Raw genomic sequence first — 26,958 nt, 5'->3', positions numbered from 1 at the left:
AGAGAGAGAGAGAGACACCTCCCTGGCTGAACCTTTGGAAATATGAATGGCCAGCCTAGCAGCTGTGGTCACCACTGCTCTTAGGAACTGTTTGAATGTTTGAATGCTCACAAAGCCTTTAGGACAGTGCCTGGACACGAGGCAAACCCCCAGGGTACACTGATTAAGGCCCCCTTGTGCCATTGGGGCCATCTACTTGGATTTATCTGGTCCCTCTACTTGCTGGCCTGTGTGGCTTTGAGCATCTCACCTGAGCCTCCTCTATGACATAGAGACAGGACTGACCTTCTCAGAAACAGTGTGAGGATCAAATGAGACAGGACAGGTGAGGAATTGATGCGCAGAAGGTGCCGAGCAAAGGTATTAGTTCCCTAATGCTGCTGTGACAAATTACCACAACTTGGTGGATGAAAACAGCAGATATTTATTCTCTCACAGTCCTAGAGCCTGGAAACCAAAAATCAAAGTTTCAGCAGAGCCATGCTCCCTCAGAAGGCTCTAGGGAACAATCCTTCCCAGCCTCATCTAGCTTTAGTGGTTGCTGGCAAGACTCGGTATTCCTTGCCTTGTGGTATCATAACTCCAATCTCTGCCTCCATTGTCACATGGTCTTCTTCCCTACATGTGCCTGTGTCCAAATTTCCCTCTTTGTGTAAGGATGCTAATCACTGGATTTAGAGCCCCTCTTATCCAGTCTGAACTCGTTTTAACTTGATTGCAGTTGCAAATAACATGTCTCCAAATACAATTGACTTCACAGACGTCAGGGGTGAGAACTCGGATATATCTTTTGTGGGGGGCACATTGTGACCCACAACGGCAGGTATTCATTATGAGGATTATCGGACCCCCTGATGTTCCCACTGTTCATCTCCAGTCCCCGCCTTCCTCCTGAGCTCCAGGCCGTCCATCTCTCTAGCTGCCCATTGGATGCTGGTCTCCATGGGGATGTCCCAGAGACCTTTGAGCTCCCAACGTGTGACTCTGACCTCATTGTCTCCATCTCAGCCCTGCCCCCAAAACTTTAGAGAAATGAAAATCTACGTGAACACAATCTTGTATAAGTATGTTTACAGTAGCTGTATTCATCACCACCAAACACTGGAAACAAACCAAATGTGCAGCAACAGAAAAATGAGTAAACAAGGTTTGATACACTGAATCCTACTGAGCAATAAAGGAATAAAATACTGACATTCACAACATGGATGAATCTCAAATAATGCAATACTGAGTGAAAAAAAAATAACCCACGAGTACATCTGCACGATTCCAATTATATAAACCAATTATAAGATTTATAAGGTTTGTTTTTTCCAAATCTTGATCCACTTGTTCTATCACATTTGTTAAGAAGTCCTTCATTACCCAATTGAACAATCTGGGTGCTGTTCGGGTGACAGTGAGTAATGTGTGGATCTATTTATGGACTCTGTTCTGTCCACACCACACTCTCTTGATGACTCTGTAGTGAAGTCTGATTTCTTCAGCTGTTTCTTCCTTTCCAAGAATGGTTGCTATTCAAGATACTTTACATTTCCATGTTATTTTAGAATTAACTTATCAGTTTATGTGTGTATATATAGACATACTTATACATCCATATATATGTTGGTTGACTAGATTACCTTAAGTCAATATGGAACAATACACTGTACTTTTTAGAGTGGATGTATTGCATGATCAACAAGAAAAATTGTCCTTGCTACTTTATGTTTTTGGGTGCTGTTATAAATGGATGGGGTCCATTTGTAGGGAAGTTTTAATGCCTCATCCAATCTTTTGATTTCTTTCCATCAAGTCTACCTTATGAAGTGACTGCTGTGATATAGTCTTTCTTCGTTTGGGTGCTGAAAGTGAATTTTGGGATGAGGCAGTTTCATCCATCAGATGGTCATGTGATCATTTGGGAACCTTCCTCATTCGTTTGGTTTGTCTCTATAGGGGAGGATCATGAGATGCTGCTTGAGTTTCCCATCTCAACCCAGAAGTCCACCTCTTGAGCTTGGCTTTCAAAGACAGAGGAAGTCGAACGCCTGGTGGGGAGGACATGCCAGCAGGAGGGATCTCAGCATGAAAGCTCTGAGTTCTGGTGCTGGTCTCATCCAGAGACAGGAGAAACTCTCAGTAGGACCTTTCTGTTCAGAACGTAGGGATCCAGCGTATGTTGAGCATACATTTTGTGGCAGGTGTTCCGAGAGGATTTTACTCCTGGAATTCTCAACGTGAACTTCCAAGTAGGGCTTCTCAGCCATGTTTCACACAGCACAAAACTGAGGCACAGATAGGTAGGGGTTGGTCTGTCACTTACTTAGTAAAGGGGCAGAGTGTGGATTATAACTAGAAACGCTTTGGTTCAAAAGCCTATATTCTTTCCTCTATTTACAGGGATTTTAACTCTACAGGAATCAGTCCCTCAGTTTTTCTTTTCTCATCAGGGGCTGTGTTCCCTCAAGCCAGTGCTGAGCCTCTGCAGATGCTCACTTGTGGGTCTTGATCTCCGAGTACTCACTACTAGTGAGCTCCTGTTCCTTCGGGTGTCCATGGTTCATCCCACAAAAGCTGAGTTTTGCATAATGGAGCTCTTCTTCCTGCCCTGAGAAGGGGGTAGCACACCTGTGGGAGGGTAGGCTGGGAGGCTGCCTGCCTGGGATTCCATCAGGGGACCCTGTGTGGAGGGAGAGAGACAGGAGTCAGAGCAGAACAGCAGGCACAGGACAATGCAGGGAGGGTCCAGGAGGAAAGCCGATGAATTCCTACATCAATTCATCCCACACATATTTTTTTTTTTTTTTGAGGAAGATCAGCCCTGAGCTAACTGCTGCCAATCCTCCCCTTTTTGCTGAGGAAGATTAGCCCTGAGCTAACATCCGTGCCCATCTTCCTCTACTTTATATGTGGGACGCCTACCACAGCATGGCTTGCCAAGTGGTGCCACGTCTGCACCCAGGATCTGAACCAGTGAACCCCAGGCTGCCAAAGTGGAACATGTGCACTTAACCGCTGTGCCACCACGCTGCCCCCCCCCCCAACATCTTTGTTGAGATCTCTGTCATTCATGCTTTCCTCGAATATTCAATACTTAGTGAGCACTTTATTTGGTGCTTACTAATCTCATGACTTCCCACAACAACCCAATAGGGAAAATATTATTATTATCTCCCTTTTATGGATATGAAAACTGAGGTTGAACTAAGAAAGCCATATGCTCAAACTTCCTGATGAAACCAGGATCCAATCCAGTTCTTTCTGACCCTAAAGCCTGAGGCCCCCTGCATGTGAGGCCCTGAGCTGGGTGCTGGATGCACTGAGATGGACATGGCAGACACAGACTCTGACCTCTTACTGCTTACTCTTTAATTGAGGGAGGCAGAAAAAATGAGTTAAACAAATAACTATCTAATTGTGAAATATGATATGCTAGACAAGAACTCAGTAGATGAGAGAGAATCACAGGGCCTCGATTCAGGCTTGGCACCTGCTTTTGGGAAGCTCACAGTTTTGTGAGAGGAGAAGTCAGTCAAAGAAATTATATCCCCATGGTAGGCAGAAAAACAGCCCCTCAACGATGTTTACACTCTAATCCCCTGGAACCTATGACTGTTTTAACTTACATGGCAAAAGGACTTTGCAGATGGACTTAAATTAGGAATATTGAGATGGGGAGAGTCTCCTGGATCATCTGGGTGGATACAATGTAATCACAAGAGTCTCTACAAGTGACAGAAGGAAGTAGAGAGAGATTTGAAGATACTATACTTCTGGCCTTGAAGATGGAGAAAGGAGCCATGAACCAAGGAATGCAGGCGCCCTCTAGAGGAAGGAAAAGGTAAGAAAATGCATTTTCCCCTGGAGCCTCCGGAAGGAACTCAGCCCTGCCTGCTAACGCCTTCATTTCAGCCCAGTGAAGCCCATTTTGGACTTGTGACCTCCAGAACTGTGAGATCACAAATTTACATTGCTGGATGTTGCTAAATGTCTGGGAATTCATTACAGCAGCAACAAGAAGCTAATACAGACTCACATAGAGGAGAGTGACAGGTGCCCCCTGGGGAGCATCCTTTTTGCTGCTCCCCTGACAAGTCGACACTTCACCAGAATTGCTAATGTTTGTGCTCCTACCAGTCTCTCTTGATCGTTCAAATTAAGATTCACACACACACACAACCACTTCCCCACAGTGCTATTATCCAGAACACCAGTGACCTCTGCTAGTGAAATCCAAATGGCCATCTTCAGTCCTCACCTCTCTGGACTCTGCAGCAGCAGGTGACTCAGATGCATGGCCTCCATAAACGACAGCCCTTCTTTCCTTAACTACAAGTATCTCACTTTTCCGGGTCCGTGGACCTCTTTGGCAGTCCCATTGCTGGTTGCTCTCCAACCAAATGGGGGAGGGAAGAGCATTAGACAAGGGCTGAACAGTCCATGCAAAGGCCCAGAAGCACAAGTCTCCTTCTGGTTAACAGCAATGAAAAGTCCACTTGGATGGAGCAAAGAGTGGCAGGCAGGAGGAGTGGCAGGAAGTAGACTAGACGGTGGGGCTGGGATCAGGGCGAGGCAAGTGAGGCGTTTGCCAAAAATGCAAATTTAAAAGGGGAGTCAAAAACTTTGGTAATTGAGAAAAATAGCATTTATTGAAAGATTTTTTAAATCAAAATTAAGGCTAAAAAACCCATCAAGTACAGAATATGAAAAATGTAAATAATCCAGGATAAGTAAGAGTGCCCTCCTTAACCTATTAGACCTGAGGCAGAAGAAAAAATATGAGCTTCAAATATGTGGTTTTATGTATTTTTAATGGTCAATTTTCTCCCGAACATTAAAATAATTCAAATATTACTGGAGACTTGAAATGTGGTGTGTATTAAAAGATTACTTTAAGTTTAAAGCTTTTGTGTGTACCCAAATCTATTATAATTTTCCATTTTGTGTGTACCCAAATTTATTGTAATTTCGCTTTCCTGGCTTTACTGCAAGTGAATGCAGAGAGATTATTTTCAAAATCTATTTCTCCTCCTCTCTCATTTTCAACTGAGAATGCTGCCATGTGTGACAATTTCTCTTTACCAGGTTATGATCTTAAATAGTTATTAATTAACTCCAGTCTCCTGATCCTGTCATTATGTAGATTTTTGATATTTTGCTCATCGTAGATTTTTTTCATTAATTTCAACTTTTGAAAATAGTCTGTTACAGCATTATCTCAATTACCGAGATTTTTGGCATCATTTTAAGTTTTGCATCTCAGGTGAGTGCCTCACTCTCCTCACCCCGACCCTGGCCCTTCTGGAGAGGTAGGAGCTGAGAGACCGGAATATGCAGGGCTGCGGGCTCAAGAGTTTGAGTTTTATTCTCTAGGTCAGGGGTCAGCAACCTACATACAGCCTGTGGGTGAAATGTGGCCCTCTGCCTGTGTTTGTAAATAAAGATTTATTGGAACCCAGCCATGCTCATTCATTTACCTCTGGTCTAAGGCTGCTTTCATGCTCCAATAACAGAGCTGAGTGACTCCCACAGAGACTGTAAGGCCCACAATCCAAAACTACTTACCATCTGGCCCTGATAGAAAAAGTTTGCCGGCCTCTGCTCTAGATGGTGGGGGCAAACAGATGTTCAAATGCAGAAGAACTGGACCATGATGGATTGTAGATAATCGCTCTGTGTAGGGCAAGGGAGATGAGAGGCAGGGAGATGAGGAGTCCAGGAAAGAGATCCTGAAGCCTCAGCGATGATGGGAGTCAAGATAGAGAGAAAGAGACTGATGCTAACTGTTGTTAGCAGGAAAAATGGAAAGGACCTGTTGAATTTTCGGCTGTAGCAGAAGAAAGGGAGGATACAGAGAAGATTACTTCTCTGTACATGGCCTGAAGGAAAGAGGAAGGAGCTGTAATGCTGTCGGCAAAATGGGGATCCAGCTTTGTGGGATGAGGAGGAGGAGATGAGGAAAGCAAATTTGGCCATGCTGAGTGGGGCAATCCAGGGGGCCATCCTGCAGGAGGTGTTCAGGCAGGATGCTGGATGTGGAGTCACCCAGGTCGCTCACCTGAGAGACTTAACTCATGACTTCATTTTCACCCTCCATGCTTGTGTCCTTCATGCCCGCTGCTGACCTTGCTGCTTTCTTCCTTTCGGACCTCACTCTGAGTGAAGAGACCAGAAAGCCCTTCAGCTCAGGGTGCAGTGGGCAGACTGACCCCCTCCTGTGTTCTCTCTGAAGGGGTTGGAGTGGGTCACTGAGGTGGGACAGGGTGGTCCTCTTCCAGAGACCCCAGAGTTGAGAACACAGGCTCCCCACTCCTGGACAGTGGGGCAGAGGTTTGTGACAGACTCACCCAGGTGCCAGGGACCTCCTTCATGTCCTTGCTTCAGGCTTTCGACCCACCCAGTCCCTCCAGATCTGGATTCAGGGATCGGTGGCTGCCTGCCCTTCTCACCCTAGGGGTCTCCCTCCCTCCCCAGGGTCATATTTCACCTGATGAGGATGATGCAGAAGGACAGGAAGAGAAGGGTTTTAGCACCTGCTCCCCCGACAGCCCACAGCACCACTCCTGATAAACGTCTCGCTTTTCCTGCAGACAGATTGGATTATTGGTGATTCCCCTCTGAGAGACCCAATTCTTCTCTTCCCACTCCCTGTAGGACCCTAACTTCTGAGTCTTTGGTCCCTTTGCCAGATACGAAAACAGAGACATAGGACTGGGTGGGGGTGGGTCAGGGGGAGGAGAGTGAGTCATAGGACAGCTGGGTGCAGCCTGTTTGTATCTAAAATGCTGACACTCTTTTCACCATGGCATTTATTTTGGATTCATTTTTATTTTTTTAATATAGCATTCTGATAATATTTCTCTTGATTGCTGATGCTTTTTGCTTCTCCTTCAATTTTGTGCCCATGGTGAATGACTCACTGGGCTCACCTTCATCCTGGCAACTCAAAGCAAGGACCTCCTGTCCCCAGACACACCTGTCCAGGCCCCCGCCCCCTCCTTCAACACCCACCTCCTTCCCTGACTTGCCCATCTCAGCCCTTGCCTCACCCCACAGCCCTGGCCTGGCAGGAAGAGGACAGTGACACTCTGAGTCCAAGGGAATGTCCAGGCCTCACATCTAAGCACAGACCAGGGCTGAGTTCCCCTTTGAAGCTCAGGGGGATGCTGGGTGGACTGTGAGGGTGGGGTGGGTGCTGTCTCCTCCTCCAGCCCTTCCCAAACCACCGGTGCACTCACTCTGCACAGAGAGGCTCAGGGAGATGTGCAGGGAGCCCCGAGGGTGCTGAGCTTGGCAGGTGAATTCGCCTTCGTGACTCGACTCCACCTGGGGCAGCTCCAGGACCCCGGGGTTCAAGGGCTGTGAGGGGCTCAGAGTCTGGCTCCCACGGGCCCAGCTCACCCTGGCAGGGGGGTTGCTGTCGACAACACAGACCAGGCGCAGGGACTGGCCCTCCTGGACTGGAAGAGATGATGCATTCTTCAGGGTTGTGGGTGCTGGTGAAGAAGAGACAGAGGGTCAGAGAGACAAACATATCCAAAGAGGAAGGATGCAGAAGGAGGCTGAATGACAGACACACAGACATAAGTTGAAGTGCAGGAAAACACACACTTCACCCCTCGCTGGTGGGAATGTAAACTTGTCCATTCTCAGTGCAGAGCAACTTGGCCATATCTCTCATATTTGGAAAGAACATATGAAACAGTTATATTTTGCTTTTAGGAACTTATCCCACAGACATAGACAGAGACGCTTGTGAAAGATGAAACAAGATTGTTCACTGCAGTGTGTCTGTTAGTAGATTAAAATTAAAGCTATGATAGTCCATTAACAGAAGACGTTTACAAAATTGGAATCCATCCAGGCCATGGGATACAGCACAGTCCTGGAGAAGAATGAGGACAGTCTATGCTACCGATGTCAAAGGACAACGTAGACCCGCTAGGTGGACAAATCAAGGACCAGAGCAGTGTATGGACACTGGTCACTTCCCCGCAGGGGACTGGGTGTGAGAAGGACTGACACTTGCTCTAAAATTTTTGCCCATGCGAATATATTACCTGTTTAAAAATACTTAAATAAGCACTTTTGGGGGAAAACAAAAATACGAAGCTTGAAGAGTCATCAGAAAACTGATGATTTGGGGTCTCCAGAGGCAGCATCCGCCATGTGAATGCTGCTGTGTTCTCCTTGTGGAGCTGAGGTGGGTGGAGGAGTCTGAAGGGAGTGAGGGGTGGATAAGGACAACTGCTCACAGAGGTCATGGGGGCTGAGGATAGAAAATGACTGGGTTCACTTACAAGGGGTTCTCTGACCACTGGGCTGAGTCCAGGGTGAGGCAAGGACCCAGCCCTCTCCTGACCTGGAAGATGCTCTGCTCCCTACAGCCTGGGAGGGGGCTCCTTCCTACCTGTGCCGTTTCCGAGGAAGACAGTTACGGCCAAGTTCTGTGGAGAGTCTGAGGTAGAAAGACATGGTGGATTCACATCAGTGGGAGGGCTGGGTGGACATTGGTCCTTGTCCCCAGGGGCTGCAGAAATGGGGGTAGGGTGGAGATGGGTGTCCTCCTGACTTCCTCTCCACCTGATTTCAGAGACCCAGCGCCAGTGTCTGAGACTCTGACACCCCCATCCCCGCTGGCCTCAGGACCCCATCAGGGACATGGGCGTCCTGGCCGAGCACTCACAGGTGACATTGAGCTGGATGGCCGTTTCCACAGTCACATCAGCAGCAGGGAACTTCACCTGACAGGTGAGGTTGGTGCCATGGTCCTGAGGCCGTGGGGTGAGGGTGAGCACCGAGGAGAGGCGGGCCCTGGGGCCCAGGGAGGTGAGGGCAGCCGATGTCCAGGAGAAGATGGGGGGCGTGCCCCTTTCACAGGCCCAGGGCACAGAGCAGGTCAAGTTCCTGGGGCGGCCAGACTCCAGGGTCTCCGGGATGAGGATGTCAGGTGTGTGGTTCAGGGCTGGTGAGGAGACGGGGGAGACACGGGGATCAGGAGGGAGGGTCTGAGGAGCAGCCCTGAGAAAAGCCTCAGGCTTTGGTCCAGCTCCTGCCTCTGAGCCCTGACCTGTTTTATCCCCAGCCCCCTCCCAGGATGGAGAGTCCCATCCCTGCTCTGCCCCAGGACCCCCATGTCCTTCCTCTGTGGTGATTCCAGGAGCCAGCGCCTTACCTGTCACACGCAAATTGAGCTGGTTACTTTTGTAAGAATATGTCTCCACTCGAAAAAAGTATTTTCCTTCATCTCTCCTCCTGGCGTCTCTGATGTCCAGGGAGCAGTTGTAGGTCCGGGGGTCCCCAAGGAGGTGGAAGCGGCCCTGGGTCTCCTCGTTCACTTTACGATCTGGGTCATTTGTGGCCACTGATGCATCTTGGTTTACTCTGGCCCCTTCCCGGAACCAGTAGCCATGAGCAAAGGTTAAGACCGTCCAGCTATCCCGGGGGTAGGAGAAATCGCAGGGCACAAACACACACAGGCCCTCCTGCACAGTCACGGACGCCTGCATCCGCAGTGAGTAACCCTGCAAGGGCACCCTCTGGCCCTCGGCCCCCTCCGTCCACCAGAGCAGGGCCAGCAGCAGCAGCAGCAGCATCTCTGGGGTTGACAGTGCCAGCGCCTTACGCATCACATGCACAGAGAGCTGGTTATTTGTGTAACCAGAAAGGCTGTTTCTCAGGGTTCTCTCTCAGGAACCAAAAGTTGCAAGATTTAGAGAAAGCTCCAACAGGAAGCTGAGGGTGAGGGCAGAACAGTGACCCTCCTCAGAGGAGGAACTTCACCCCCAGACACTGTCAGGGCCAGGACAGCCCATGGAGTCAACAATCCTCCACACACATCCACTCCTGGGGACCCTGGGACCAGGCAGGGTGAGAGCCTCACCCAAATTCACACCCCATGCAGGGCCTGAGCCCCATCTCCTGCCTTCTGGCCAATGCCCCTACCCTTTGGGGTCATTTTTCTGCAAAGTGAAAATGGGTCCCTTCTGGCCAGACCCCTTGACTCTGTGAAGGTCATTCCAGCCAGGGGAGGGACTCAGGGAACCAAGAGATGAGGGAAGCCGACTGACGTTCCTCCCTCAGCATCACCATAGTGGGCGTCCCCTCTCTGCTCACAAGGTCTCACAGCAGCCCTGGTTTGCAGCCCTGAGTCACTGCCCAGTGGGGAGACAATAGGTGGCCCAGAAGCTGGAGTCCCCTGTGACAGGAGCCACGATGGGGGCCACATAGGCAGTGTGGGGTGTCACTCTCCCTCCAAGTTGGAGGTTCAGTGTCAGGAGGACTGGAGAAAGGGAACACTCAGGTGCTGGAGGCGAGGATTCCCTGTGTTAGCACAAGCCGGGGACGTCGAGGGGAGCCCAGTTCGGAGGATGCCCGGGAAATTGAGGCTGTGATTCTCTGCACAATGGGGTTTGGAAGGGAAGAAAGTATAGAAGGGAAGGGGAAGATTTCGAAAGGGGCAGAAACTTCCGCATTTGTCAGAGGTGTTTGGGCGAAAGGATGGATTTCTTCACCGCTGGTGGCTCATGGGGCCATGATTCTGCTCATTGCTCCAGAGCACGGCGAGGTCTGTTGGCCTCCGAGCCTTTGCCCGAGCGGGCTCTGCTCCCAGCAGTCCCAGTGTGCATGAGACACAGAGCGAGGAACGCCAGCCTGGGAGTCGTCCACCTTCAGGATGGTGAGGATTTCACGAGAGAAGAGACATGCACCTGAATTCACAGAAGATTCTTTTCAACTGTGTGGTGAGGGCTGGGAGGAAGTGGGGGGCATCTTGGGAGGTGGCGCCTCCTCAGACCATGTCGGTTTTCTTGAAACCTTTTTGGGGCAAAACATAAGACACATACAGAGACATGCCCTCATAAGAACAGCTCAGCTATTCAACACAAAATGAACACCCTCCAAGAAATAGAACGTCGGGAGCACCCAGGTCCTCCCCCTTGATCCTCCTCCCTAGCCCCACACCCCACTCGCTCCAAGGAGCCACAGCCTCACTGTAATGCCAACTGATTCCTCTCTTTGCTCTGTAGTTTTATGATCTGAGCATGCTGCCTCTAATACTCTGGCTTTGCACATGCATTTCTGATGACTTTGTATACATAGAAAAATTGCAATCTGTTTTCTTCTGTTCATGATCCTGCCCATCCCATATGATCCTCTTCCCAGAACTATGACCCAAAACCTGAGGAAAGAAGGTGCAGGTTTTGAGCATGTACAGGCACTCCCACACCATCACCGTTTCCTGCATTTTCAGCTGGAATTGCATCCTGCAGCCCCATCCCCCCCGCCACCACCCCCTACCCCGGGCTCCCCTGTCCTAGCCGCTCACTCTCCTTCTGCAGGGGCAGCTGCAGCACCTGTGGTCAGAAGGTTGTGGCCATGCCATGCCTGTTTTCCATTGTCCCCAATTTTCAAAAAAAAAAAAAAAAAAGCAGAAGAATAGGGGGGAGAGACATGGGGAAAACACAGAGAATCTAACTGTGTGTAAAAGAGGAACAGTAACTGGCAGGCCATCAGAGCTGGGGGACCTTCTAGTCCCATTTCTCCAACTTGAAGAAGACACTGAGGTCCTGAGTGGACAAGCGAATTGCCCAAACCACACAGGTTCCTTGTCTCATGCACCATTGTCTGCACCGGGAGCCACTTTATCAGTCTTTGTCGCCCAGGTTTCATTGGGCTTGGAGACGGAAAGCTTCTGTTAACATGAGAAGGAAGAATTGTCAACTCGTCCCATGAGGTGAGGGAGGAAATTTCATTCATTCATTCACTCATTCATTCAACAATCATGTACCCTGTGCCTTCAGGTTTCCAGTAAAGGGGTGAATATGAGAGATCTAGCCCTTGCCTTGTAGGAGAACAATATCTGGTTGGGAGACAGGTTTACTGACGATTCCAGTGCTATCGGGTAGGAGGCCGTGATGGGGAAGCTCAGGCTGGGGTAGGAGGGGCTCTTGCTCTTCTGGAATGGAAGGTGAGTCTCAGGGAGGACTGGGCCACGTAGACATGGTAGGGACTCTCAGGCAGTCACAGGGGATGTGAATTCCACAGGTGATCCTGGTGCCCTGGGAATTGCAGGACTCTCAGGTATGATGTTCTGAATCCCACTCACTCTCTCTCCAGATGGAGGTTTTCTGCCAGCTACCAAGTTCTGTGCTGTGTTCCTGACCAACCCCACCTCTGTCCCAGTTGGGGTCAGACCACCGCCCATAGGGGGCGCTCCCTCTGCCCAGGACATACCTGGCTCCTGGGGATCCCCAGGAAAGGACGTTGGTGCTGTCCGTGGTGCTGATTCAGAGCTGGTTTGATCAGGAATGCTTGTTTTCATCTAATTCTCATAACGTTGTTATACGTCACATATGAGGCGGTACTACTATAATTCCTACTTAAGAGCTGAAGAACTGAGGCTCAGAGAGAAGTGCCTGACTCTAAAGCGAGGATTGGCCAACTTTTTCTGCAAAGAGCCACATGGCAAACATTTTAGGCTTTGGGGGTCAGAGGGTCTCTGCAGCCCCAGAGAGGAAAGATTCTTTCTTATCGGTACCAAGTTTGCAAAAGCCAATGACGTCCAGCAGAATGGCGTATCTGGGACTGAAACAGGAGAGTTCCCTCTTCAGTGAGAAGTATGCAGTGGATGTGGAGTGCAGCTTAGCTGGGTCCCGTGGCTTAGGGTCTCTCACAGGTTGTAATCTAGATGTCAGCGGAGGCTGTAGTTGAAATAACTACTGGTTCCTCACCGGCTGTTGGATGACGGCCACTCTCAGTTTCTCAGAAGATGGCCCTCTTTACAGGGCAGCTCATGACGTGACATCTGCCTTCATCAAAGTGAGAAAGAGAGAGAGAACAAGAGAAAGAACAAGGCAAAAGTCACAGACTTTTGTAACGTAATCTTGGAAGTAAGATTTATCACCTTTATTTTATTCTGTTCATTAGAAGCAAGCCACTGGGGTGGGGGTGGGGCAGCCCTGTGGCATAGTGGTTAAGTTCGCGCCCTCCGCTTCAGCAGAGTTCAGGGGTTCATGAGTTCAGATCCCAGGTGCAGACCTACACACCACTCATCAAGCCATGCTGTGGTGGCATCCCACATACAAAATAGAGGAAGATTGGCACAGATGTTAGCTCAGGGACGATCTTCCTCAAGCAAAAAGAGGAAGATTGGCAACAGATGTTAGCTCAGCGACAATATTCCCCACCAGAAACAAAAGCAAGTCACTAGGTCCGGCACACACTCACACGGAGGAGATTACACAAGGACGTGAATTCTAGGGTGTGGGGATCATTGGGGGCCACCTTAGAAGGCTGCTGCTACAGTCAGGAATAAGCAATAAGTATCTGTCCTTATTTGCAGGGCAAGCATGGTGAAGAGGTGACAGGAAATGAGGATGAAGCTGGGGAACCCTGGGAGGAAGCAAGTGTGAGAAGCCACGGGAGAGAGAATGTAGCCAGAACTAGGACGATAACCATAGGAATGGAAATTAGGGCCAGCCGAGGGATATAGGACTGTGAAAGAAACAGTTAGACAAAGACAGAATGTCAGACATTCTGTAATATTGCTGGCCCATTCTCTTCCACATAAAAAAGAAAATCAATGTCATGGAAAAAAAGGGAGGGGGCTGTTCCAGACATAATAAGATATAGGAAACAACAACCAAAAATGCAGTGTGTGGACTTCTACTCCTGGCAGGATGCAAAAAGTTATGGCAGGAAAATGCTCCGATGCAACAAACAGAAACATTTGAACACATTACTAAGATTAAGAACAGGGATCATGGGGGGCCCGCTCCATGGCTCAGTGGTTAAGTTCGCACATAGTCACCCCTGGTTGAATTTTTTTTTCCTGATGCCCTGGTTGGCAAGGGATTGAGATCGAACTCCTGGAATTCCTAAAACTCCACGTCAAGTTTTCTCACCCCATATTGACTGTGTCTCTGTCACCCCCACCAGGCAGGGGCTCAGAGGACAATGACTTCACTTGTGTCACCAGAACCTAACACACGGGCAGCCTGGCACAAGGAGACTCTTCCAAAATCACTAACAGCTGACCTCAGCATACAGCACACTAACAGCACAGAGACCTCAGCTCACACACTGCTCCCTCTCATTTGACACGCTCACGTGCACAAACACGCCCAACTCCCACCTCAGGACTCCCTGCCCTGCGCACGCGCTAACTGCCGCTTTTACAGACGCCATCAACACCTCCACCCCCACCTTCAATTCCCACCCGCTACCCGACCACATTATATGCTCTATAAACCCTTTAAAAGCCTATAACAATCGCACAAAAGCAGATAATCTGAACACAGCCCACATAAGGCCAGCAGGCTGCCACAGCAAAGAAACCACACTCCGCTCCGCCGCGTCTCTGCCTGCGCAGGCGCAGAAGGGAAACGGAGCAATGCATCTTGGGAGTGGTAGGCAGAGTGCGAGAGGGGGCCGCAAGGCTTGCGGGGAGTTGTAGGCCACGCTGGCCCAGGAGTCACAAGGGCCTCAGGCGGAGCTGTTGCATGGGGTTCTGGGAGCCGTAGGCAAGACAGCCCCAAAGGCCTTGTGGGAGTCGTAGTCTTCGGAGCCACTTCCGTCCCAGGCTTCCGCGGGTTAAGCAGCGTGGACGTCCCAGCGTCGCCTTCTACCCAGGTGAGCATTTCCTCCCGCGGCGGGTCGGTCCGAGGGCGCCCGCTCTTTGTTGCGGTGCTGTGTGAGGGTTGAGGGTCTCTCTGGGGGTGGTGACCGTCACGTCTGTGATTTCCCAACACCTGTATCCCAGAGGCCTTCAGGCCAGGATCCTCACTTTGGACACTGGTCCGACCTCTTGCCTGCCCACTCCCCACCCCCAGACCGGGATTCGACCATCTCCCTGCCCCCGCCTCCAGTTGGGGACGGTCAGGAGGCCCCAACTCTGCCCTAGAACCTGTGTCCTGATAGAAAGATGTCACACGCTATCCACCCTTCTGACAAGCATCCCAGGGGTCGGCATCCCGTCCTCCGGCAGTATTTATTATTCCCTCATGCTACAGATATCTACTGAGCGCCAACTCTGTGCCAAGCTCTGTGTCAGCTGGGAGGAGACAGTGGTGGACGAGGCCGACCCAGTCCCCGCCTTTAGGGAGCTCACAGGACAGCAGGGGAGATAGGCCTGTCACCATGACAGGTAGAGTCGTGGTCAGGCTGCGATGGAGACGAGGAGGCGCTTGACCCAGCCTGGGGTCCATGACGTCTTCAGGGGAAGACGCTTAAGCACTTCAAACCTGACATGCCCAAATGGAATTCCCGGTGCCCCCCTTCCCCCCCGAAGGAATGCCCCCACCATCCTCCCAGGTGCTCTGTCCAAAACCTGCAAATCATTCCTTGTTCCTCTTTTCTCATTACCCAGCCCTCCAACCCAATCCACGTCTTGTGCAAGTCCTATAGACTCTACCTTCAAAATGATCCAGAATTCCACCATTTCTTCCCCCTCCCACTGCCCCCACCGCTGTCCAGGCCACCATCATCTCTCACTGACTATTGCCATAGCTCCTTCCGTGGCCGGCCTGCCTCTGCCCCTGCCGCCGGCAGTCTCTTCCCCATACAGCAGCCAAAAGGATCCTTTTAAAACCTAAGTCAGATCATATCCCTTGTCTGCTCAGAACCCTCCCATGGCTCCCATCTCCTCTGAATAAAATTAACACTCCATATCACGGCCTATGAGTGTCTGATAACCTGCACAGACTCATCTCCTGCTGGGTCTTCCTCCTTCGGGAGGTGGACTCCCAGTCCGGGGTGACTGTAAATGGGGGGGAGAGGAGAGATGAGTTCAGGGTGATCGGGTCCCTTCCTGCTGGGGAGCTGGGTGGAAGGTCGTGGTGTTTTTAGGAGACAAGGAACAGCTGGGCAAGAGCAGGTTTCTGCTGGTGGAGGTGGGCAGCAGTGGGTGGGATGCTGGTCAGTTTTGACACTTGGGATCTGAGAGAAGGACCAGCCGAGTTCCTCAGTGGGGCATTTGGAGGACCAGCTGGGTGGACCTCACGATTCAGAGTCACCTACAAGGAGAGTGAGCTGGGCAGGACCTGAGGACGAGGAAGAGAACTCTCCAAAAGAGACTGCAGACTTGGCAGGAGAAAAGCCAGGAGGGAAGAGGGATGATTAAGTCAAAAGTCAGAGGGAGAAAAGATTTCGAGGGGCGCTGCTCAGCTGTGACAGCGCATGGGCCCTGAAGGCTGCTTGCTGGGCCCAGTGATGGGGGAGCACCCTGGGCAGAGGCAAGGGCCAGTGCAAACTCCTGCAGACTCGAGGGTTCCTGGGGTGTTTGAGAGTAGACGCCTGCATGGCTGAGGGAGAGTGGGGAAAGGGAGCCAGATTGCATAGGGCCTCACAGACCCTTAGCTTTTCCTAAAGTGAGAGGAGACACATGGGAGGATGTGGAGAAGACAGGGCCGGATCCTGCTGGCTTTGTGGAGAATAGTGGCGGGTGGGGGGGTGGGGGGGTTGAGGCAGGGAGACCACTGAGGAGCCTCCTGCCATATTCCAGGAGAGAGATGGTGAGTCAGATGAGGGTGGCAGCCGTGGAGACCGTGAGAAGTGTTGGCTTCTGGGTCTCTTTGGAAGCTACAGTCACACAGGATTTGCTGCATTCCAGTGGGGTACTTGGGGTCTGAGATCTGAGGATGTCCCAGGCGATGCCTCCTCAGTGGGCATTTGGAGGAAAGGTCGGGACTCGACGTTGCCACTTGGGGTCACTGACAGGGAGAGTGAGAAGAGGAGAGAGAATGGGCAGTCTGGGGTCCCGGACCCCAAGGCTTCCAGCCTGAGCACCCAGAAGGATGGGGCTTCCTTTCATTGCAGGAGAAGCAGGTTTGGGAAGAGGAATCAGGAACCTGGGTTTTGAGATGCCCATTAGACATCTGAGTGGCACTGGCCCCTGCCCTCAGGAAGTGACAGACTGTAAACATAAAGTCACAGAAAATGATTCCACACATTTTGGTGAATCCTAGAAGCAGGGTGACCTGCTCAGAGGCTGGAGGCGATGGTGGCTTGGGTAGGGGGACTGAGCCTGGTGGGTTTTTATGGGTTCACCAGGCAGGTGGGACCAAGGAGCGTGTGGCTGGAGGGTTGGAGTTTTGGCTGAGTGAGCTGGGATGACATAGGAGGCAGGGAACAGAAAGGGGCCAAGGATGGGCTGATCCGTGTCTTGATGAGGCCACAGAAGCTTGCGGGAGATTCTGACTCCAGAGGAGAGTTGAGTCCACGGATGGAGGCCCACACTCCCCCACCCCCACCCCTAAATCAGAAGCAAGTCCAGTTGGTCTCCTGGAGACGGTGATCTCAGAGGATGCAGTGGGGACCCATTCCTGGAGACACTATCCCAGCCCCACAAAGTAAAAAGATCCACAAAGATCCAGTTGGTCTTTGCCCCTCGACCCCCTTCTGCTAACAGAGCTGCAGTCCCCTGGACTCCCTCTGTCCTTAGATCACTGACCCCTCCCAAGCTCTGTGAACAGCCCTGGAGGCCCAAGTCAGTGATCTCACCCTGTCCCTCTAATAAGGGCTGTAAGAGGGGTGGCCTCCCTGGAGCTTGTGAAAACTGGTCCTTCATACGCACCCCCATCCCTCTAAACAGGATCCAACCTAATTCTGGGTATGACTTACTTATCTCTCCGTCTCTTTCCCCCGAAATTAACTCCATAGGCTTCTTCTCTTCTTGGTGCGTAACGAGTGCAATCCAAGAAGCCTTCCTGGAGGCAACAGCCTCCTTAAGCCAGAACATATATCTAGCCAACCCCCCCCCCCCGCAAGAAGCTTAGTGCACCCGCACACACCTGGCCCTGGGTTTGTTTCAGGCAGGGGCGCTATCCAGGCAGCCTCCCAGGAGGCAACGAGCCCTCAATCTGGAATCCACATGTAACCCACTTCCTCTCTCTCCCCGTCCAGGAGAAGCCTACCTCTCCTGCCCCGCTCGGACCCCGCGATGCCAGCCCCGCAGTGCGCCACCTGCCACAAGGCGCGCGCCGCCCTCCGCCGCCCGCGCTCGGGCCGCGCGCTGTGCGGCGCCTGCTTCTGCGCCGCCTTCGAGGCCGAGGTGCTGCACACGGTGGTCGCGGGCCGCCTGCTGCCGCCCGGGGCCGTGGTGGCCGTGGGCGCCTCGGGCGGCAAGGACTCCACGGTGCTGGCGCACGTGCTGCAGGTGCTGGCGCCGCGCCTGGGCATCTCGCTGCGCCTGGTGGCCGTGGACGAGGGCATTGGCGGCTACCGGGACGCGGCGCTGGCGGCCGTGCGGCGCCAGGCGGCGCGCTGGGAGCTCCCGCTCACCGTCGTGGCCTACGCAGACCTCTTCGGGGGCTGGACGATGGACGCCGTGGCCCGCAGCACGGCCGGCTCCGGCCGCAGCCGCGCCTGCTGCACCTTCTGCGGGGTGCTGCGGCGCCGGGCGCTGGAGGAGGGGGCGCGCCTCGTGGGAGCCACGCACATCGTGACGGGTGAGCGCAGGCGCGCAGCGGGACCCGCGGGATGGGGGTGGCAGGGAGCCGGGCGCATGCACGGGCGAGGGGGCGAGCCGTGAAAGGGGGCTGGGGCGCGTGCCCGAGAGATGGTGAAGGAGAACCTGGGTGTGCCCTGGGTGGAGGGTCTCAGGGAGGAGCAGGTGTGCGTGCCCACTGAAGGCTCATGGGCTCAGTGTGTGTGCGCCCCTGGGATGGGCGTGGTAAGCTTCTGAGTCACTGCGGTCATCTTGGTCAGCACACTGGCGAGGAAGGGTGGAGGGGTACTCCCTAGGGGCTGGGGCTGGGGTTCTCTGCGGGTTTTTTTTTTTTTAATTTTAATTTTAATTTTTATAGCAGTAACATTGGATTATAACATTATATAACTTTCAGATGTGCATCATAATATATTTCAAATTCTGTGTAGATTTCATCATGTTCACCACCCAAAGACTAATTACAATCCATCACCACAAACATGTGTCTGCAATCACCCGTTCTCCCTCCTCCCTTCCCCCTTCCCCTCTGGTAACCACCAATCCAATCTCTGTTGCTATGTGTTTGTTTGTCGTTGTTTTTATCTTCTACTTATGAGTGAGATCATATGGTATTTGACTTTCTCCCTCTGACTTATTTCACTCAGCATAATACCGTCAAGGTCCATCCATGTTGTCACAAATGGGTGGATTTCATCATTTCTTATGGCTGAGTAGTATCCCGTTGTGTATATATACCACATCTTCTTTATCCATTCATCCCTTGGTGGGCACCTAGATTGCTTCCAAGTCTTGGCTATTGTGAATAATGCTGCAATGAACATAGGGGTGCATGTGTCTTTATGCATTTGTGTTTTCAAGTTCTTTGCATAAATACCGAGCAGTGAGGTAGCTGGATCATATGGTAGATCTAGTCTTAATTTTCTGAGGAAACTCCATACTGCTTTCCATAGTGGCTGCACCAGTTGGCGCTCCCAACAGCAGTGTACAAGGGTTCCCTTCTCTCCACAGCCTCTCCAACACTGGTTGTTTCCTGTCTTGTTAATTACAGCCATTCTGACAGGAGTGAGGTGATACCTCATTGTAGTTTTGATTTGCATTTCCCTGGTAGCTAATGATGTTGAACATGTTTTCATGTACCTCTTGGCCATCATATGTCTTCTTTGGAGAAATCTCTCTTCAGATCTTTTGCCCGTTTTTTAATTGGGTTGTTGGTTTTCTGTTGTTGAGATTGTTCCCTGCATTTTTAAGAAAATGACAGTCTTTGTGTTCCATTCACAAAAGAAGGGGTGTGAAGGGCTATCCCCCATCAGAAACCATCGATAGTCTGAAATGCACGGTGTCTTTTAATTCCTTTTCTCTGTCGGCTTTTCCTCTCTGATAACTCTCTTACTCTGTCCCAACCGTTACTTCAACAAATAATTACTGACCATGTACTATGTACCAGACGCGAGCCACGTAGCCACGAGCAGACGACCTAACCTCGGTTTCCTCTTCTGTGGAATGGGGTTGTTAGTAATGTCTAGGTCCTGGTGTTGTTGGGAATTAGATGAGTTATGTGTGAAGCCCTCAGAGACTGGAAAACAGTAAACATTATACAAATGTTTGCCCTTATGATGATGCACAAGACAGACGTCTCTGCACCTGCTGATTTCTGACATACTTAATTATAACCCAAGTGCTACTAAGGAAAGTTGCACAGATTTTGCAAGTTTGTAATAGGAGGACCTAGTGAAGGGAGAAAGGTGGGGATTGAGGAAGCGTCTCCTGAGTGAGCTGAGCCCTGAAGGCTGCGTGGGTGACACGTGAAGGATGAATCAGGGGTGGGAGAGGTGTTCTGCGCAGAGGAAACAGCTCATGCAAAGGCCCTGAGGAGGAGAAGCAGGGCCAGTTTGGGAAGCCCTAGGACGACCAGTGTTTTGCTATTAGACTCAAGTATAAGACGACAAGATGTGGAATAGGTAGAGATTTCGCTTAAATTTTGTGGTGACCGTTGTGTAAATATTCCCTCACTTTCTCCCTGGTCTTTCTAAACACCGGGATCTGCATCCCCAGAGACACTTGTGTCAGCTCACTGGAGACTCTCCATTAAATGCCATCGTGACTGCTCCTGTGCAGTCTGAAGGACCCTCTTAACTGAGGCTGCAGAGATCTTTGTAGCTGAAGCACTTTTCTCACTAGGTGAAAGGGCGGCTAGCACAGGGCCTGGTTTGCAATAAGTGGGTGGAAACTGAGGGCACCCCCAAGCTGCTCCACGGAGCCTGTGTGTGTCCCCTCTCGTTTCTCGGTGTGTCCACCTTGAGCCTCCACCTGGCTGCCCCACGGCGCCCCGGGGTCTCCATGGCCCTGTCTCGTCCTTCCCCGCCGTTCCCCACGCCCCCTCCCCACCTCCCTGGGTCCTGACTGCACCACGGGGACCCAGGTCTCCAAGACCTGCACCCCTTGCGCCGGCCTGCTCCCTGTCTCTCTCTGGGTCCTGGCCGCCCCACAGTATTCGGAAGGAGGGGTCTCCGTGGCCGGGTCACCCACTCGGTGCACACCACTCGCCACGCCTCCTCCCCTTGCCCCCGGGTCTCCCCGACCAACAGCACCCACCTCCTCGCCCCCGCCTGACCTGCTCCCATCTCTCCCCCGCCAGGCCACAACGCCGACGACATGGCGGAGACCGTGCTCATGAACTTCCTGCGGGGCGACGCGGCGCGGCTGGCCCGGGGCGGGGGCCTGGGCTCGCCGGGCGAGGGGGGCGCCCTGCCGCGCTGCCGCCCGCTGCAGCTGGCCTCGCAGAAGGAGGTGGTGCTGTACGCGCACTTCCGCCGCCTCGACTACTTCTCCGAGGAGTGCGTCTACGCGCCCGAGGCCTTCCGCGGCCACGCGCGCCACCTGCTCAAGCTCCTGGAGGCGGCGCGGCCGTCGGCGGTGCTGGACCTCGTGCACTCGGCCGAGCGCCTGGCACTGGCCCCGGCCGCGCGGCCCCCGGCCCCCGGCGCCTGCTCCCGCTGCGGGGCGCTGGCCAGCCGCGCGCTCTGCCAGGCCTGCGCGCTCCTGGACGGCCTCAACCGCGGCCGGCCGCGCCTGGCCATCGGCAAGGGCCGCCGGGGGCTGGACGAGGCGGGGCCGCCGCGGGACGGGGAGCCGGAGCGGGCCCCTGCCCCGGACGCCGTGCCTGCCTTCTAGGGACTCGGGTTCTCGGCCGGGATGCGCCGCCCCGGAGCGCGGGGCTGCCTGTGAATGACACTGTGAATAAACTCGGTTACCTTCTCCCGCCGGGAGCTTCGGTTTGAGGTGGGGTGGGGGTGGGGGAGCGGGAGACAGAACGGGTGACCTGTGACCCTACAGAAGCTGGGGGCCTGGACTCCCGGGTCTGAGGGAGGAGGGGCTGGGTGCTGGACTCCTGGGTCTGAGAGAGGAGAGGCCCAGGGCCCGGACCCCTGGGTCTGAGGGAGGAGGGTCGCTGGGGCTGGACTCCTGGGTCTGAGGGAGGAGAGGCCCAGGGCCCAGACCCCTGGGTCTGAGGGAGGAGAGGCCCAGGGCCCGGACCCCTGGGTCTGAGGGAGGAGAGGCCCAGGGCCTGGACTCCTGGGTCTGAGGGAGGAGGGTCGCTGGGGCTGGACTCCCGAGTCTGAGGGAGGAGGGGGCTGGGGGCCCAGACTCCTGGGTCTCCGAGGCAGGTAGTGAACAGGTTTCCATTCCTGAGTCAGGGGCAATTCGGAGGCTGCTGCCCCGTTCCTCCGCCGGTTCTGGGCATGCGCAGACAGCCCCAACCCACCCCGAGCATCTACCATGTGGATGCTCAGACCAGATGGGCCCTCGTTGTGTGCAGTAATCGTGGTGCTTCTCTTCCAGGGCTGCGCATCCTGCGGGTGCTGCGCCGTCTTATTTCATCGCATTGCGATCTCCTTGGTTGTAGCCTGAGGCCCCGGTAACTGGCCTGAGTCACTTAGCTGGAGAGGGACCGAACTAGGGGCTCACACCCGGGTCTGCCTGGGTCTTCAAGACTCTGGAATCATGCCCCACCCCCACCTGAATCTCCTCCAGTGTCTCTGTGTGATGGGTGAGGGGCAGCTGGGTGGGCTCCCCACACCTCGGATTCTGGGAGAAGAGCTGGGTGACCTGAGTTGGTGACTTAACCTCTCTGGCTTCCATTTCCTCCTCTGAAAATGGAATCAAAGCCCCCCATCAAAGCTCTGTCGTGAGGATTCGATAACGCGCTCAATAAATGGTGTCCGACTGGGTAGTCATGCTAAGGTTTGGCCGCCAGGGGGCTCTGGGTTTCAGAGTTGCTGCCCTGCCGGTCCAAGCAGGTGTAGGGCCCAGAAGCTTTCAGCCTGAGCCCTGGGGAGACTTGTGTTCTCATTCCCACCTCCAGGCTTTGCTGGGCTGGTGCCTTGTCAGGAATGCCCTCCGGTCCCATCTTCCTGATCAAATCCTCCAGGGTCCTCCTAGAAGCCTCGCTGATTCTCTCCACCCACCACGACTAGCCCAGGACGGAGGATTCTCCCAAACCCCAGCCCCGTGCTGCCCTCATGTCTGGCCATCCACACTCTTTGGGTCTCATTTTTCCTAATTCGATTGGGCTGGAGAGTAGGGGCCAGATGCCCCGCCTCCACTGCAAGTTAATTGAGTATTTGGTTAATTATTCATTCAACAAACGTTCATCGAGTGCCTCGTCTGTGACCCGTGTGCCTGGTGCTAGAATTTCCTCCAGGTGCTAGGAATCCCGCAGTGCCCAAAAGACGGAAGCTGCAGCCCTCAGGATATTCATGGTCTGGGAGAAACAGACCAGAAGCAAATATATAACGTCAGGTAGTGACTAATGCAACAAATAAAAATGAAGCAGGATGGCAAGAGGGAGATGGCAAGAGTCAGTTTCCAGAGGGGTCAGCGTGGGGCCTCTTGGAGGAGGTGGTGTTTGAGCCCAGACCTGAGTAAAGCGAAGGGACGAATCATAAAGCCGTCTCAAGGCAGAGGTTTCCAGGCAGCGGGAACTGCCCACGCAAAAGCCAGAAGGTGGGAATAAGCCTGGTGAATGCAGGGAACAGCAAGGAACTGTGTCCAGAACAGAGTGGGCAGGAAGAAGAACAGCAAGAGATGAGGCGGTAGCCAGGGGCGCGTCATGCCGGGTCCTGTAGAGGCCAGAAGGACTTTGATTTATTCTGAGAGTGATCGCGAATCATTGGAGGGCTTTCCACCAAAAGAGGTCAAGATCCGATTTCCATTTTCTAAAAAAAAAAAAATCACACCAGCTGCAGTAAAGAGAGCGGGCTGCAGGGGGCGCAAGATGATCAAGGTCAATTGGGACGATGCTTCTGTGCCAGGCAAACGCTCCTCCCCCGTCAGCTCAGGGATGCGATTGATGGGGTGTGATTTCCTATTTTACGAAGGATAATCATGTGGCTCAGAGAGGGGAAGTGACTTGCCCAAGGTCACACAGCAGCAAGTCGGGGAAGAAGCTGGGGCTCTTGACCCTTTTGCTAATGCCGCCTGCTCGAAGCCAGGGGACCTGGGTCCTTGTTGCAGGTCAACCACTGCCTCATCAAGGGACGTTTTCTCTTCTGTTCAACCGAGTTTTTCCCTCCACACCAGGAGGTGGACTGCTGGTTAAATTTCTGTCATGATTTAGAGCAACGCTATCGAATAAAAATACAACGTGCGCCCTCGATGAGATTTTAAATTTTCTAATAGCCTTATTTTTAAAAGGGGAGGAAAACGGGTGAAATTGTAATCACATTTTTGACCCACAATATTGATTCTAACCTGTAATGAGTATTTTCCAAAAACCGAGATATTTTACATTGCTTTTCTCTCTTTTTTGTACTGAGTTTTCGCAATCCAGTGCGTGTGTTAACACTGTCGGCGTATCTGGATTCAAAGTCAGTCGCCGCGTGCGACAAAGTCAGGGTCCCACGTGGGAGCCGGGGAGATGCTGTGCTCAGCCTTGGCCACAAGAGGTCACTGTGCCCACGCCTGGGCATCGCGTGGGCTCTGCTGGCAAAGCGCGGTCTCCTGCCCGGAGCTCCGCTCTCTGCGGCCCCCGCCTCCCCGGTCCCCCCGGGTCTCAGCCAGCCTCCCAGGGCGGGAGACACAGTCTGGCAGAAGCCTTAAGTTCCCCCTGTGAACACTGGAAACCTTCCTTGACCTCAAGCCCCGTGCGTTCATCCATTCATCCATTCACTCTGCAAATATTTATTGAGCACTTATTTCGTGACAGCAGCAAAAGAAACAAAATCCTGCCCTCATGGGAGAGGCCAAAAAAGAAAAGAGAGAAAGAAGTAGGATATAGAGTGTGTCAGATGGTGGTAAACCGGGGGGATGCGGAGCAGACCACACCTTTAAGGAGGGTGGAGAGGAAAGGCCTGGAGAATAGAGGAGAATGTGTGCAGCAAAGTCCTGCACAAGGGAGGGCAGGGAGCTTGGCAGGTGTGTGGGAAGAGCGTTGCTGGCAGAGGGAACAGCAAGTGCAAACTGTGAGGCAGGGGAGTGATGGGCTGAGTGGAGAGAGGCTGCAGCTAGCATAGGCGCAGCTCCGGTTTGGGGAAAGAAGCAAGCATGGAGATTTTTGAGCAGAGGAGCAATACGGGTCGTCCCTTTATTCACAGAGCAAGCATCTGCTGATGCCTCCCAGGAGCCAGGCCCTGCACGGGGCGTGAGGGAAGAGCTGAGTCAGCCCCTGGCCTGCCCTCAATGGGCTCTCTGTCCGGTGGGGTGGGGGAGGCGGGCACAGACTCTGGCAAGTCCAGACCCACAGGGATCCGTGCCATAGTGGGGTCAATAAGGACGCAGGGGAGCCCAGAGGTGGAGCGGCCAGCTCCGTGCAGGCGCCACGGAATGCTGCCAAAGGAAGCAGTGTTTAAACCAGGACCCAGAGATGAGTAAGAATGAGCAGGGACAGGGGTGGGAGGGGAAGAGGAGAAGAACAGGTGCGAAGCCCTCAGGCAAGGAAGCTCGGCATGGCTGCTCCTGGGGCAGGACAGCTGGGGAGGAGGTGGCCAGGGTGGCCAGGCCCCCCCGAGACCCCCAGGAGGGTCAGGATACTGCTGCACCAGGCGGACTTTCCACTGGGGCGATGGGGCCTCTGGTGTCAGGAAGAGCTTTCTGGGGCCAAGTCTGGGAGGATGGCAGGGGGAAAACTGAGAGGCCAGGAGGTCAGGGAGAGGCCCAAACTGAGGTAGTGGCAGGTGGTGGAATGGTGGGAGCTGAGAGCATGGCTCGTTAAGCACTGGCCCAGGCTGGGAATCCTACAAAACTCCAGGTTGTGTTTGGTAAAGAGTGAGAGGTCCCACGTGAGCTCAAAGACTGTAAAGACAAGAGAAGCCTCTCCTAAACAGACGGAACAGAAGGAAAGATGTTTGCCACTCAGGCGGACGGTAAACACGGAGGGCGGGGCAGGGGTGTTGCTGAGGCAGGAGGCCCTAGTCATCAGGAAGTGGGGCTTTTGCTGAGGTCTGTGGCCTTGGTAAATGCAGCCCCTGCATACACACAAGGGACCCTTTATCCCCATTGAATGTGGGTCTGTGATAGGACCAGAGCTGAGGAAGCAGAAATGCCCATGTCCTGGGTCCCATTGCCCAGAGTCAGAAGCATTCTTCCCTGCAAGTATTTGGAGCCTAATCTCAGAAAGATGGGCTTCCCCGCCTTCCCCTGGTGTGTGCTCTCCCAGGGCTGGGTAATTGGAGATTACTGTCAGGTCTGAAGAGGGAGAGGCATTGGGTGCAGAGATTCTGGAGGGAAGCAGAGATTCTGGAGGGAAGCAGAAATTCTGAAAGCAGGCAGAGGTTCTGGAGAGAAGCAGAGATCCTGGAGTGAGGCAGAGATTCTGGAGGGAGGCAGAGATTGTGGAGAGAAGGAGAGGTTCTGGAGGGAGGCAGAGATTCTGGAGAGAGGCAGAGATTCTGGAGGGAAGCAGAGAATTTTTTTTTTTTTTTTTTTTTTTTTTTTTTGGTGAGGAAGATTAGCCTTGAGCAAAGATCTGTTGCCAATCTTCCTCTTTTTGCTTGAGGAAGATTGTCGCTGAGCTAACATCTGTGCCAATCTTCCTCTATTGTGTATGTGGGACACTGCCACAGCATGGCTTGATGGGCAGTGTGTAGGTCTATGCCCAGATCCAAACCTGCAAACCCCAGGCCCCCAAAGCAGAGTGCACGAACTTTACCACTATGCCACCAGGCCAACCCCAGCGGCAGAGATTCTGGAGGGAGGCAGAGGTTCTGGAGAGAAGCAGAGATTCTGGAGGAAGGCAGAGCTTCTGGAGAGAAGTCTCTGTGATAATCTCACTCATCCCATTTTCATAGAGCCCCTGCCACACACCAGGTACTGGGCTGGGCTCTGGAAGGGAATGTCTGCTCCACAGAAAGTGATCAGGAGCTGACCTTTCAGCTGACATCTGGACAGGTAACCACGGGCAGAGCAGCAGGAAACGTGTCCCAGGCAGAGGGAACAGCAAACACCAAGGCCCTGAGGTGGGAAGGCACCTACCACATGAAGAACAAAGAGATGCAGGGGGCTGAGGCTGGTGCATGATGGAGTGGCGT

General features: G+C 53.0%; 3 protein-coding genes across 26 annotated transcripts in view; 2 read left to right on the top strand and 1 right to left on the bottom strand.

Moving 5' to 3' along the window:
• Positions 1-3,617, top strand: part of LOC139073542 (cytoplasmic tRNA 2-thiolation protein 1-like) — a 28,256-nt gene extending 24,639 nt beyond the window's left edge. For both annotated transcript variants that reach the window (XR_011522405.1, XR_011522401.1), the window contains exon 4: positions 1,945-3,617. The gene's annotated coding sequence lies outside the window, so the exon portion shown is untranslated. The remainder of the gene's footprint in view (positions 1-1,944) is intronic.
• LOC139073342 (sialic acid-binding Ig-like lectin 13) lies at positions 1,057-14,373 on the bottom strand. Of its 23 annotated transcripts, none has more exons than XR_011522384.1 (11): positions 12,223-14,367; positions 11,831-12,047; positions 9,164-10,803; positions 8,675-8,953; positions 8,399-8,446; positions 7,227-7,484; positions 6,476-6,572; positions 6,047-6,143; positions 5,554-5,661; positions 3,615-3,713; positions 1,057-2,668 (listed from the first exon to the last, which is right to left on the bottom strand). XR_011522384.1 is itself a non-coding variant. In XM_070558335.1 (10 exons), the coding sequence occupies exons 4-9, from the start codon at positions 9,615-9,617 to the stop codon at positions 6,056-6,058; spliced, it is 1,224 nt and encodes a 407-aa protein (XP_070414436.1). In that variant the 5' UTR covers positions 9,618-10,803; positions 11,831-12,047; positions 12,223-12,793; positions 14,294-14,361; the 3' UTR covers positions 1,057-2,668; positions 6,047-6,055. The 23 variants fall into 23 exon arrangements, 6 of the variants coding, with proteins under 6 accessions (XP_070414436.1, XP_070414437.1, XP_070414435.1 ...); XR_011522389.1 differs by lacking the exon at positions 11,831-12,047 and having other exon boundaries at positions 7,390-7,484; positions 8,399-8,518; positions 9,164-11,680; positions 12,223-12,793; positions 14,266-14,361; XR_011522385.1 differs by having other exon boundaries at positions 9,164-12,047; positions 12,223-12,793; positions 14,294-14,361.
• A 40-nt stretch (positions 14,374-14,413) lies between these two features.
• CTU1 (cytosolic thiouridylase subunit 1) lies at positions 14,414-24,101 on the top strand. Its single transcript, XM_070558338.1, has 3 exons — positions 14,414-14,619; positions 17,890-18,434; positions 21,069-24,101. Exons 2-3 carry the CDS (start codon positions 17,927-17,929, stop codon positions 21,602-21,604), a joined length of 1,044 nt encoding a protein of 347 aa, XP_070414439.1. The 5' UTR covers positions 14,414-14,619; positions 17,890-17,926; the 3' UTR covers positions 21,605-24,101.
• Positions 24,102-26,958: the final 2,857 nt, after the last annotated feature.

Source organism: Equus przewalskii, chromosome 9, assembly GCF_037783145.1.
Source record: "Equus przewalskii isolate Varuska chromosome 9, EquPr2, whole genome shotgun sequence".
Lineage (NCBI taxonomy): Eukaryota > Metazoa > Chordata > Mammalia > Perissodactyla > Equidae > Equus > Equus przewalskii.
Note: the sequence above shows the minus strand (reverse complement) of the source record. Positions and strands in the feature narration are given on the sequence as shown.